This window comes from Geospiza fortis, unplaced genomic scaffold, assembly GCF_000277835.1.
Source record: "Geospiza fortis unplaced genomic scaffold, GeoFor_1.0 scaffold396, whole genome shotgun sequence".
Taxonomy (NCBI): domain Eukaryota; kingdom Metazoa; phylum Chordata; class Aves; order Passeriformes; family Thraupidae; genus Geospiza; species Geospiza fortis.
Window position 1 is genome coordinate 4,588,918 of NW_005054345.1, and position 13,700 is coordinate 4,602,617.

Here is a 13,700-nt window from a genome sequence, read left to right on the forward strand (position 1 = left end):
GGGCCATGTGCCGGACCAGCGGCCATGGAGCAGCCGGACTGCGGAGATGGGAACCATCGCCTGGAACTGTTCAACCCCTCCACTCCTCGGCCTCGCAGCCTTTAACCCTTCCACTCCATCACCTCGCAGTTTTAACCCCTCTACTCCATCGCCACTAAATTTTTAACCTCTCTACTCCATCACCTCTCGGTTTTAACTTTTCTACTCCATCATCTCACGGTGTTCAGCCCTTCCACTCCATCACTTTGCAGTGTCCAACCCCTCTACCTCATCTCCTCTCGATCTTTACCCCCTCTACTCCATCACCTCAGCCTTAACCCCCCCTAATTCCCATCCTCTCTCAGTCTGTAACCCCTCAACTCCATCACCTCAGTCTGTAACCCCTCTTCTCCTTTACCTTGCAGTTTTAACCCCTCTACTCCCTCCCTTCTTAGACTTTACCCCCCTCTCCTCCCCGCTGGGCAGTGCCACAGTTCCCAGTCCGGCCCAAAACTGTCACACTCAAGGAAAAAGCGTGAGGGATGACCCTGAAAAGTTTGGAAAAGTTGGGAGCTGGCAATGGCCGGAGGTGCTGACCGTGGTTGGAGATGTCTCCAGCACAGCACAGCCCACACTCCATGTCCCTGCACCCACCTAAAAATCAGTAGGGCCCCGCAGTCAGGGAGGAGAACGGGACTTGGCTCCGCTTCACGAACCCTGCCAGAACTTTCCTCTGTTTATAAACTTTACATATGAGAACTATTTCGTTTAATTGCAGCCTGAGTAAGTCTAAATATAAAATCTGTAGGCAATAGATGGAGCCGATATGGGACCGGTGTGTTTGTATTCAGAAGGGCGAGCGGAGGAAGAGTTAGTTAATGAGGTGTATTGGAAGCAGGACAACTTCTCCAATCCTGCTATTTATTTTACCAGTTCCTACCTCCATGGCAAGACCACATAATCTCCAGGTCCCACATGAAACTTGCCTCAGAGTCTCCCGTAAATGTTCATAAGTCCTCCCTGAGCTGATTGTGCTATCAATCACGTCAGAGGCCGAAAAGGAGCGGAGGAAAAACTTGGTAAAACTTGTCATCGGTCCGTGCACACGCACGGACGCACCTCATATATTACAGGAGCCCCAGCAAAAAAACGGGGGGTATCAGCAACGGCTCTTTAATACCTGAGTCTTTCTTGTTGTATTACTTTACTCCAGGCTAAATAGTTGCTGCTTGTTGGTGTATTCCCACAGCAATATGTCACTGCCAAGGAGCATCCCCCCTCGCGCACGGTCCCAGGGCCTAACACTGCTCTCATTCATGGCGGGTTCAGGTTGGGCTGACCCTGCCGGGGCTGGGATGGGCTCTCCCCGGTGCAGTGGCACTGCCCCTGCTCCAGCAGAGCCCACTCCAGCTTCCCAACTGTGTTTATTTTCCTATGGAGGAGCGAAGCTGCTCTCTGTGCTCCGGGCATCTGCGCCGTTGGGTTAAGGACGGTATTGTTGCTGGGCTGAATTCCCTGGGAATTCCCTCCCTATGGGAAAAAGAAGAAAAAGGGGAAAAAAATATTTTCCCAAAGAAAAGCTATTAGTTGAGGCCCACGTTTTGTTTTGAAACACAAGTATGGGGAGAGGTACAGGACATTTTCACTGATCCACTTTCCCCAGATTTGCTTTATCCTGGCTTTTCTGTAGCGATCCACATTTCTCCTAAGAAAACAGCCCTGTTGTTGAATTTCTGTGCATCTGTTCCAGCGAGACAGTTGAAGCAGGGCAGTATAAAGCAACAGATGCTTATGCTGGCACATGCCTAAATACCCAAGAAAACCCCGACTGCAGGGTGATAAATGGCACAGAGAGGCGAATGTGTATCGCCTTTTCAGGGGATTAGACAAAAGTGAACTGGAGGGATCTTCAAGCCATCATCTATTAAAAAGATTGATAACTTGTAACGTGACATGACCCCCGCATTCATCTGTAGCTATGTCCAGCGACTGTCGGTGAGGAAAAAAAATATATTGATTTGTACAGTATTTTTAATTAAGCTTTGTAATTAGGTCAATTCGTCACGGTCTCAATTAGCCCCCCTCTTGGTGGAGGAGGCTGGCGGCCGTGCCCGGAGCCCTTGGGGAAGCGGCGAGAGCGAGGGCCGGGGCTGATGCCTCTCCTTTCTCTTTTTGCAGTCCTGGTACCTGGGATAAAAGTCTCCGCTTCCCACCACGCACCGGACAGACCACCAGACCCCTTCCCACCTCTGTAACACGGAAGCAGCAGCAACGCAGCGCAGCGACTTCACATCGGCGGAAGGGGAGGCGAGCAGACACCGACAGCAAACTCGTTCATGGAAATGGCAAACGTTATGGTTGAATGGCAAAGGCCGTAACTTTCTCTCGAGATTTGATTTTAATTTTTCTTTTTTTTTTTAATTTTTTTTTTTTTAGACAACTTTAGGACTGTTGTAATTTCTCATATGGTGCTGGAAATGGTTGGGCTTCATAACTTTTGAAGTGTTTCATTGGTAGTGTAAGCGTTAGGTGACACTGAGTAGAACTAGCCTCTGCTGCTGCTTACCAACTCGCTGTTGTAACACACTTTCCATATGGAGCCTAACTGTTTTACAGTATCCTCATCGGATTTTCCCATACAGGTGTGAGACTTCTTGAGAAATCATGAAACACACTTAAACTATAACTTTTGTAGTAGCTGAATTCTGCAATATATAACTTACCGGACAGACATAGAGCATGTTTTTTTTTTTTTCTGTAACATATCGGGGGAAAAAAAATGCAGGTTTCTTTTTTTTGTTGTTGTTGTTGTTGGGGTTTTTTTTTCTTTTTTTTTTTTTTTACAGTCGGCACTTAGAGACGTAACATGAACCATAAGAGCATTGTCAACAATTTTTTTCCACTCGATTGCAGAGCGATTTAAAACATCAAACTACTACTATTCACTTAAAAAAAAAAAAGAAAAAAAAGAAAAAAAGTTTGAAATGCTGCACTTACATTTAAAAAAAACATTTTTCAACAATTTTCAACAATTACACAAAAATTCACGCAGAAATGGGGAAGTTGGTCTGTTTTGACAGAAACTGACAGGAATCAATCAAAACAATCGAATTTTGAATTGAGTAAAGTGCAATTTCATTGGATAGCTAAATATCTTTGTAAGATAGAGATTGTTGAAAATTCTATTTTTGTTTTCCAAGTCCTTCCACCCCAGGACTCTAAATTATTGGGGTAAAAAACAGCCTTGCAAGAAAAAGGGGAGCTATTTTTGCTTTTTATGTTTTTTATTGTTGAACTTGTATCCCTTTAAAACTGAAGGAAAATTAAAAAAAAAAAACAAATCTAATGGTGCTTTTACCACAATATGTTAACTACATTAAATGCTAATTAATCATTTTCTGTTATCAAAGCACATAACTAAAATTAAATCATAATATCTGTTAATTTTATAAGCTAAAAGTCACTATAATGGATTATGCCAATTCTGACAAATTTTACGTGTTTCCGGCAATATAGGGTTTAACAGTTCTCAAACACCTTGGGAATAAGAGAGAACGGTCCAGAAAGTAAAACACCTTCGTGTCCCTGAACTGGTACATTTTCTGGACTGTGGAGAAATCATTACAGAAACGAACGATGCTGATCTTCTTACAACTTATGCCAGTTCAAAGCAAGGGCACTTGCTGAAGAAGAAAAAAGAAAAAAAACAGACAAATAAGTAGAAAATGAAAAAAAAAAAAAAAAAAAAGAAGTTTGGACCCCAAACGTCCTGTATCTTATGTACAAAAAAAAGGAAAAAAAAAGAAAAAAAAAAGAGTGCAAGTGATTTTTTCTATCAGACAGCGGAGCACCCCTTTGCTTCACATGCAACTTTAAGAAGGTTTCCTATACTATACATATATATACGTTCTGGTTGGCGAGTCCAGCTAATCAGAGAAAGTCTCTGCATGTTCTAGTGTTAGTAACTAATTTTTATATAGTTAATGTAGGGTAAAGTAGAGTGCATTAAGACACAATATTGTAATCCCTATTCCAGGCACTTGCCTTTAAACTATGTTTGTTCGACCCTTCAGAAGGGTTTCTACTACTGTCCTATACAATCAAGTAACTGAAATTCTTGGGAAGACACTTTGCTCCTCATCTTTTCCCTGAAACGATGTTTTGTTTTGTTTTCTTAATTTGCACGAAACAAAAAAAAAAAAAAATTCCATATCAATGTGCCTTGCCCTGGATAGCGATTATTTGTGGAATTGTTGCACATGTTCCTATATTGAAAGGGGTTTTTCCCTAGTCAAGCATTTGGAGACACTTTTTGTAAATGTGACTTTTATGTCAGCCATTGTCAGTTCCAACATCTAGAATTAAATAGGATGTTAGTTGTTCCGCAGATAGGAGTAGTGTTTATTGTCCTGTATGGTCAGTGGCAGTGCTATTCTGAGATCTGTAGATGCTAGATTATCAGTATTTTTGGATGTTGCTGCATTTTACCTTTTATTTGGAGTCTTCCTTTTTTTGTTTTGTTTTCTCCCAGATATATGAAAATATGCAATACCTGCTTATATCATGTAGAAAAGCTTAGCAATTATTAATTTTTCTTTTAATTTTTTTTTATTTGACCAAAGTTGGTGCTGCACTTGACGCAGTGTGTTTTAGGTGTTTGTCTTTGTACTTTTGTGATTTTTGAATGCACATGCAGGAAGGGCTCTTCTTAGAGAAGCAGTCAAACTGTGAAGCACTAAGCTGAACCCTGCTTCAAGCAATTTTTGTTTTACAACTGTTCCTTTCACAAGCAAGCCTTAAAAAAAAAAAAAACAACTTCCTTTTTCTTCAGATCCCACACCCATTTTTATTAGCAGACTGCAATCAATCCACATTCAATAAAAGTATATAATGCCCATTTTTATATGCACGTTTTTAAACTTCCAAGTTCTGAAAATTGTTTACTGGTTATTCTCTATTTAAGGAAAAAATAAAATGTTTTGGATTTTCATATGTGTCTGATAAGTGGTTGAGTAGTCATTTTGCTCTATTGTATTGTGTGATTGTTAGTATATGGTATCACATCCTCTAGCCAGCATCCTTTGCCTTCCCTATAGCACTTAGCTGGGCATTACTTTATTAAGACATATGTGCACTAAAAAAAAAAAAAATAGCAGCTTTCAGTGCTTCACAGTGAAGGGAAAAAAGCCTAGACAAACATTTTGTCAGAACCTTGCTATGAGACAAGGTATTACCAGTAAATTGGTTGTATATACAATAAAATTGCACCCTTTTTTAAACAAAACAAACTAAGCAATAGTTTGGGCAGTTAGTTGTTTTTAGTGAGCATGTTGTAGTCATGGCTGCAAAGAGAGAGAATTAAACTGCCCACTCAGAAGATATGTAATTTGTATGTTGTATAGTTTTATTGATTACACTGATTTATTCTACCCTATTTTATAATGCAGGACTTTTGTAATGTTGTTTAAATGAGGAAAAATTTCTGTCAAATTAGCTTAGTGGAATTTCTGATTGTTCGTTATAAAGGCAGCGTTCATAGAATTGCTTTTTTTTTTTTTTTCCTTTGGGAACTGGATTTAAGTTAAAAACTTTCCCGTTTCCTTTTTTTGTATGTATTTAAATACAGTTATTTTTCTTCTCTCAATGGTATAGCATATTCCTATGCTTGAGAAGTATAGGCTACTGAAGAACCATTGTAAATGGACATTACAGGTATGCTGTATTTTTGAAGGTATTTTTGTCATATTAAGTTTGATGACGCTAAAGTTAGGGAACTCTGAGCAGAATTGCGAGAAAAAAAAATGTTTTAAAGGCTTTAAAACATTAGGTAGGAGGTCAAGGGTGTTAACCAACAGGGGTTGTAAAGTATTACACACTAAATTCAGTTTGCGTTCACCTTCCTCTCACGCAGGAAACGCGGCAGTTCCGTTCTGTGCAGGTGTAGAGAACAAACAGTGTTTTAGTCCTCTTTTAGAGGAGCGGGGAGGCGAGCAGGGATGGGCAGGAGGGATGGGGCATCCATCCATCCCTCCATCCACCCAGCCACCCAGCCAGCCAGCCAGCCAGCCATCCATCCCTGGATGGTCCCGGCGTGCGGGCGGCAGCAGAGCCCCGGCTCCGCACCGGGCGCTCCTTCGGAGTCACCCAAGAACTTTTTTTCCTCCCCGCCTCCTTCTCTCCAGAACTGTCAGACGCACAAATTCTCTGACCTGTGCCCACCCCCGCCCACCCAAATTTAAAGCCCTAGGGATGGCTTAGCGCGAATTGACTTTTTCCCAAGTTAATTCCTTTCTTCTTTTTTTCACCCCTCTTTTTTCGGGTTTTTTAAATTTTTTTTTTTTTTTGAGCGAGGGCACTTGCTTTTCTCATGCCGCACACCCCAGCAATGCCATTATTATTTATTCTTTTTCCTTTATAATAAAAAAAACTTTCGGGCTTCGAGTTTAGGCAGCCATGGTACACTTTGTCTCTGTTGCTTGTTCCCCCTCCCCTTAAGGTCGAAGGGGAAAAGAAACACCAAGTTTTCTCAACTCCACAGTATTCAGTCAGCCCACAGGAATATGCAAAATCCCTCTAACATTTTTTTTTTCTTTCTCTAGTTCTCTTTGTTCCGTATATTTGCAGCTTTGTAGTAACAGTGTTATAAAATATTTACTGTACAAAAATACAAAAAAACCCAGATACATAGCCTAAAACAGTTTTTTTTTCCTTGTGGTGAATTATTTTTTTAAGAATGTCAGTTAATATTGTACTTTGCATTGTGTCTCTGGAAATATCTTTTTTTTTCTTTTTTTTTGTTGGTAGAAGGCCTCCATCGAACAAAATTAAAACCATAACCGGCATGACAATGTAAGGAGAGCTTCAATGGCACCTAAACAATAAATAAATAACAAATTCAACCTCATGAGGTCTGTCGGAGGCAGGTCTTGTGAAGTTAACACTGCCTGCTAGGCAGGATTTTCATTAAATCAAGCTTACAATGCCAATTTTGTCTTGAAGTCAATGCATGTATTACTGTTTGACAGTAAACCCAGCTATGCCATCATCAAGTCCAAGGCTGCGCAATAGTCTAATTAGTATCGAGTACATTTTCCTTTTATTTTTTCCAATAAAAAAGCAGTGGGATGAAAATTGCTTTGATATATAGCAGGTAACATTGAAGCTATTCCATAGCACTTAACTGTAGTGAATACTGTGTCACCAATTCTGAAATCAATTTAATGTTTAATGCAAATCCATTACATGGTGCTATTACAGGCTGGCAAAATGATTTACAAAAATGTGACAACTTGGGCTCAATTCACTCTGCTTTCCAACAATGTAAATGCATAGCAGTGTTTATCTGCATGAAAACTATGCACTAATCTATCTGAAAAAAAAAAAAGAAAAGAATATATCAACTTTGGTATCTACTTTCCGTTTACTTCGATCCTTGCCTTTTCGGTCATTGTTATAATGCCAGCTTTAGGACAGAAAGAATTATAAGAAAACCAGCATAATACCTGATATATTAAAATGTAGTGCCTGTGAAATCTGTATTATATTGCTCTTCTGAAGTAAGATTTTTCTACACCGGTAGCCTTCGCTGTCTGTCAGAACCTTCTGATATAGGTGATGTAAAATAACCGTACAATATTAATGCATGCTATTCCATAATGCTTAGTAGCTGTATGAATATTACTCAAAGTTATGTTAGTCTTTTTTTCTGACTTGGTTCTTGTCAGATAGGTTTAAAGATATTTCACTGAGAACGCAAATTCTGTCTTTATTGATTTGGGGTGTTTTCAGTATTTTGGAGGTATACATTTACTTAAATTCAGTATTACTTGTGTTTTGGGTTTTTTTTTTTTTTTTTTTTTTTTTTTCCTTTTTTTTTTTTTTTTTTTTTTTTTTTCCTAGAGGGCAGGACATGGTGTTTGAGACCAGAAATCCGTGCCTGGTAAGATTTTCGTCTCGAAAAGCTACCCTAAGAATTCAGAGAGCTTGCTCTGAAGAACAGTTCAAATTGAAGGGACAGTCCTTTAAACCCACAAATGAGACCGAGCTCATGTTGCGAGAGATTTCTTAATGGGCAGCGGTGAACCAGGTACCCATGCTTGACCCTTCTTCACACCAGACTTCCTCATATAGAAAGAAAAAAACCCTTTAAAAAAAAAAAAAAAAGAAAAAAAGAAAAAAAAAACCTCATGTGGTTGTTTAGTTTCATGCACAGTTGCAATATTTTTCTTCAAACAAACTCTGTACAAAACTTTGGGCCCGATTCATAAAAGCTCCTTTGCTATTAACACGGGAGGCTGGTGGGCTCCTCTCCTCCAAATTGAGGGTGGGCTTCGCCCTGGCGAGCCCCGCTGGCCCTGCTCTCCCTCCCCTTCCCCTCTCCGCCTCCCCCAGCCCCGCGGAGACCAGGAACCGGTGGGAAGGGGCCGTGGAGGAGGCGAGGCAGCGCAGGACCATGCTCCGAGCCCCAGAGGTGCAGGTTGGCAGGAGGAAAAGGGGGAGGACGGCTCCGGCCGGTGCCGGGGGCTCGGGACACCGCGACTCGATCACAAAAGAGATCTTGTCCGCACCAGAACAAAACGCGCTCGATCGCTACCTCTGAGCTCTAGAGAAACCCTCCGTCGGGGCCAGCGCTCGCCCGCAATGTGAACTTTTGTACTTTGGATGCTGGGGTTTTTTTTCCTTAGGGAAGACTATTTTCCACTTAGTTAATCTTCTATGCTCGAGCATGAACAAAAACAATTGTGTTGGGTGAAATCTCCCCCCTTTAATCTGCATCCACAAATTAATATGAGGGGAAAAACAAAACGAAGATGAGTTTCTAGACGGAGCATGGTAGGGCGAGAGCGCCTGGCTCGGCATCCGCCACCGACGCCGCTCGTCCTTGTTGCAGCTGCTGCCTTGGGGACAGGGCCACGAAATTCTTGGGAAACACAATCAAGGAGAAATCTCCATTTTGGCCGGCTGTGCAGGTTCTCCCGAACTCTGCCCCAGCCCAGTCCCTCAGCGGCGGGGTGAGATTTGAGGCGCTAAAATTTCCACCGGCCGTGTGAAAGATCTGCTGCAAATTCACTTGACACCCGTGTTAATACCATGTCGTGTTCATTTTTTTTTATGAGTCAGGCCCCTCGTGCCTCTAGTATACTTGTATTGACTCTCATAGTTACCATTTTAGTTTTACTGTGTTCTGTGAAAAAAATTGTAATTGGTTGAGAATCACTGTGGGCATCCATTCTTATTCAACTAAGTCTCCGCAGGTTTTTTGAGCTGGTGTGGATTAGTTTAACTCTTGTATTCAACCATTAGTGCTACCACCTTCTCACATTACAATACAATTACTGGAAGCAAGTACTGCATTTCCTATGCAACAAAAAAGGAAAATAAAAAATTGCTAATGCTAACAGGCCGTGTTGTTATTTACTCCCAGCCGGGCACGGGGTCGGGTTGCGGCTGTAGGACTGTGGGCATCGGGCATCAACCTCTCCTGGCCCCAGCCTTGCAGCCTGGGCAGGCTCCCAGGCAGCAGCTTCATCCCAAATCATGGGGATATTTGGGTAAATCGAAAAAAATAAATATTTTGTCACATTGGCCACTCTTCCCCGTGTTTTTGGTGTCCCGTTGCACAAAATCGTTCCAATATCAGATTAATCCTCAGCAAATCTCTGCAGTTTAATCATTCAAATTAAAGAGATGAAGCACACCTAGGAAAGATCCAGGAGATTAATAAGTGCTGCAAATGCTACAATGCGTCTTTAAATGTAGCCAAACTATAACAATATTGCCACATTTCTGAGGAGCCCCAGTATAGCCACGGCTGTGGGGATTGACCTTGGAGCTGCTGGCAGAGCTGCCTCTCTCTGCAAGGCTCTGGGTGCAGAAATAGGCAAAATTTAAGCTCTTTTACAAATGTTAAAGTTTTCTTCAAAGTTTTTCACTCTGCAACACCTTTTGCTTAAAAGATACATGCAGAATTTAGCATTTGCAGAAAGGGTTCTTTTGCATTTGAGCCATTCTGTCTGTTTTCTATGTAAAAGCAGACACTGAGCTCACACCTGAAGGGTGAGGGCTGGTGCAGCTCTGCCCTTGGGGACAGCAAACAGGGACCCTCATGACCCCCGGCCCTTCTCCAGGCAGCACCAGCTGCAACACCAGCTCTTCCATTTTATTTGGGGGGAAATGAGTGTTTTCTAACAAACGTGTGTCTGACACACATAAACCGCTGGTATTTCCTTTCTCACACCTCCAGAGTTTTGGTTTTGGCTACAAGGCCAGGGCGGGAGGGTCAGGCTGGGCACAGGTCTAATGTCACCATCCCCAGGGGGGGGCCCTCTCTGTGCCCCTCGCTGTGTGCCTCCCGTGTGGGCAGTGCTGGCACCAATACGTGGTGTGGCAGCTGAGGACAGGTTGGAGCCTGTTCAATTTGGCTTTTTTTTCCTCATAAAGGAGACCAGACAGTAAGGAAAAGCCAAATCTGTCCTCAAAGGAAACACAGTACCCCAGGCAGGGCTTGCCAACAGTGCTGGCCCCTTTCACCCCTGCAAGCTCTGGGAGGAGGGAGGAACGGGGGGGTGAGGGTGCTGAGCCTGTGCTCGCTGTCCCAGTTGGGCAAAAACCGGCCCTAAGGGTGGTGGTGGTGCCCCGTGGGCTTGGAAGTGAGCCCAGGTGTGGGCCAGCCTGTCCCATGGGGCTGCCAGAGCTGGATGCTTCCTCCCAGCCCTGGCTGTGAGCACAGGGGATACCGGGATGGGAGGGAGGGACAGGCACCCACCCGTGTGCATCACTGCATGAACAGACACAGGAAAATTAACACCTGCTTTAAAAAAGTGCAATTACAGCACAAAGGGAGGTGTCACCCATCAGCTCCAACTGCTCCTCACCACTGCCCGTTCCCCATTCTTGTCCATCCCCTCCTGAAAAATGATCCACTGTTATTTATTTATACCCTTTGTCACTGAAGGTGTTGGCTGAGGTTTGGTGGAGGAAGCACGAGGGGTGCAAGGGGTGACCCTGTCCCACAAGGATGATGGCTGTGCTGGCAGTGGAGTGAGCACTGTCCAGGGCTCAGGCACCACCTTCTGCTTTCTCCCTCCTTTCCTTGCACGTTTTCTTCCCCTCCAGCTTTCTGGCTTTCTCTTTCTTCCTGTAGGAGAAAAGATCTCCATCAGCATCTAAGAAATAAATCCCATTTATTATTTATCGCTATCAAAATGTGTCAGCCTGGCTCGGGACGCAGGAGGAATACGCAATAGCCCCTCACAGAAATCAAAAAACTTTGGGTGGAAAAAGCCCAGGGTGGTGTTCAGGCAGGGAAATGCAGGTGCTTTGCCCTGCTCAGAGGGAGATCTGGCTCCTTAACCTCTTCCTTAAATGCAAATGTTGCTGTTGATGCAACTGGAGCAGCACTCACTGAGGCGATGGGTCCGTCCGACATCTGCTGAAGACCAGCCAAGACTGGAGATATTTATTGGTTCAGCGCTTCAGCAACGCTGTATTAATTGCAGCTGGTGTTTTGATGGGCAGTTAGCACACAGGTATTGATGAAAATGGCACCACTTCATCTCAAAATTAACTGCTTGGCCATTCAGCAACAGGAGCTGATAAATTATGGCAATAAATTTGCCACGGAGATTTATGGCGCCGTAATTCGGGCCCACAGGCACGCTCTGGTGGGGACAGGGACCACGGTCAACATCCTTCATTCCTTACCCACACATAGCCCCTCAGGGATTTTCAAATGCTTCCAGAAATTTGGGTGCAGGAGTTTTGTAACCTCTCAGATCAGTTTTGGTGCTCCTTTAAAATCAGTGATGCTCAGGGGGCCAAGGGACCCTCCCTGCCACGGGAGGCATGGCCAAGTCTCCAGCAGCACAGAGGATGCTCTGAGTCACCTCCTCTTCCTCTGGATCAATGGAAACAGAGCTGAGCTTTCCCCATTGGTGTTATGTTTATGAAGGCCATTGGCGAGGAGAGGAGCCACCTTATAAACCATGCAGTCATCCCACTTTCCTAAAAACCTTTGAGAAACAGAGCCAGGCTGCTGGTGCTGCAAAAGGGAAAGATATAACTTGATTATTAATAGTAATATTATCAGTAGTATTGATATTATTATCATCATCATCCTCCTCTCACCAGTGCTGCACTCAGCATGTGCTTATTTATTTATTTATGTCCCATTCTACCCTCACAAAGCATTGCTGTCATTCAGGGCAGCCCCAAAGGCACCCTTTGTTCCAGGCTTTTTTAGGTTTTTACAGGATTTGCTCCAGGAGGCACACAATGTGTGGGCAGGGGCTGCAGCCCACCCTGTGCCACCGAAATATTCATCTGCGGAGGATGAACGGCAGCTCCCTGCCTTGGGCAGCAAAGAAATTGGAAAATATCCCTGTAAATGTGATTCATAGGACACAGCACCTGCCTGCACACTGCATTATCCAAACCCATTAGGGTGAGGGAGACGCAGCCAACTATTTTGGGATATGGGGTTTAATTCCCCCTCCCCATTGTTCCCTATTTCCCCACAGGAATTTCATATCCTGACACCTTTTTTTCCCCCTTCCAAAATTGTTCATGTTGTTACTGGGTGGAAGAGGCCCAACTTTGAGAGAAACTTCAGCTGGATGTTGCATGTATAAATAAATGTGACAAATTTAATAGGGTAGGATAGGTATTTGAATTATTGATTGTTAAATATTTAAGCTGCAGTCCCCATCCATCAGCGTGTGTGAGAAGGCTTGGGGCAGATTTATGATGCTGGAGTTTTCCTGGTTAGCTGGCACTTGGCATTTCTATTAATTATAGCCCACACATTCGGGTTTTTTTCAGGATTTGTTAGAAGTATTTATAAAAGATGTCCCTATTATACCATTTAAATATTGTTTGTGCAACTGGAACGTGTTTTCTATTGTGGATTAATACCCTGTTTGATTTAGGGGAAAATTAAATTAGAAGGTGTAAGTCTCGGGAGATAAATGCTTTAGTTGAGAAGGGTTTCCACCACTGGAAAGCACAAAGTTTTTCTTTTAGATATAAATATTTTGCTCCAGGTGCTTGCCTGGGTCTGCAGGTGGGTGGAAAAGCTTTAAAGTGCCCTTGGCGACAGGGAGTGGGAGACAAGACACGCGGTGGGGAGGGGGCAGGATGGAATACATCCTATTTATTAATTTTAAGGGATTTAAGGCCTCCCCCTCTGACCATTTCCCCGGGAAGGATGCAAGCCCTGGGGCAGGAAGGGTCTGTGTGAGGGAGGAAACCGCCCGGGGCCGCCAGGTCAATAACGCGCCTCCGAAAAAACCCCTCCCGAGGTCTGGGGCTGTGTGATGGATTGTAATTGCTCAAGAAGAGCCATTACAGCCCGTTAGGTCAATACTCTGCATTTCCAAAGTGCTTTAATTAATACATGTTTACATCAGGTACAGCAGGGACTTCTCTGGGCCGTGGTATCAGGCCAAGAAAGGTTTCAAACTTTCGTAATTTGGGCAGGGGGGGCGTGAGTTTAGTCTCTTAGTGCTTTATTGCCCCTTATACAAACACATCTCGATGTCATGAGCTGCAAGAAAGTCTTCATCCAGCAAGAGCAACATATCCCCTCTCACTGGGGCAGTGGCCAGGGGGTCCCACAGGGCAAGAGGGGCCCCTGAGGCTTCACCAACTTGCCCACCACAACCCCCTCATCCTCCCACTCCTGGTTGTTCCTTTAGAGTCACAAAAATTTACCAGCATAAAGA

The 13,700-nt window shown here is 43.5% G+C and overlaps 1 protein-coding gene across 7 annotated transcripts in view; it reads left to right on the forward strand.

The window, feature by feature from the left end:
- Positions 1-9,377, forward strand: part of NFIA (nuclear factor I A) — a 348,500-nt gene extending 339,123 nt beyond the window's left edge. For 4 of the 7 annotated variants that reach the window (XM_031058563.1, XM_005422969.2, XM_031058564.1 and 1 more), the window contains one exon: positions 2,158-9,377. In XM_031058563.1, the coding sequence (XP_030914423.1) occupies positions 2,158-2,234 (77 nt within the window). In that variant the 3' untranslated portion in view covers positions 2,235-9,377. The remainder of the gene's footprint in view (positions 1-2,157) is intronic. The other 3 variants (XM_031058561.1, XM_031058562.1, XM_031058565.1) reach the window with 1 other exon arrangement.
- The last annotated feature ends 4,323 nt before the right edge of the window (positions 9,378-13,700 follow it).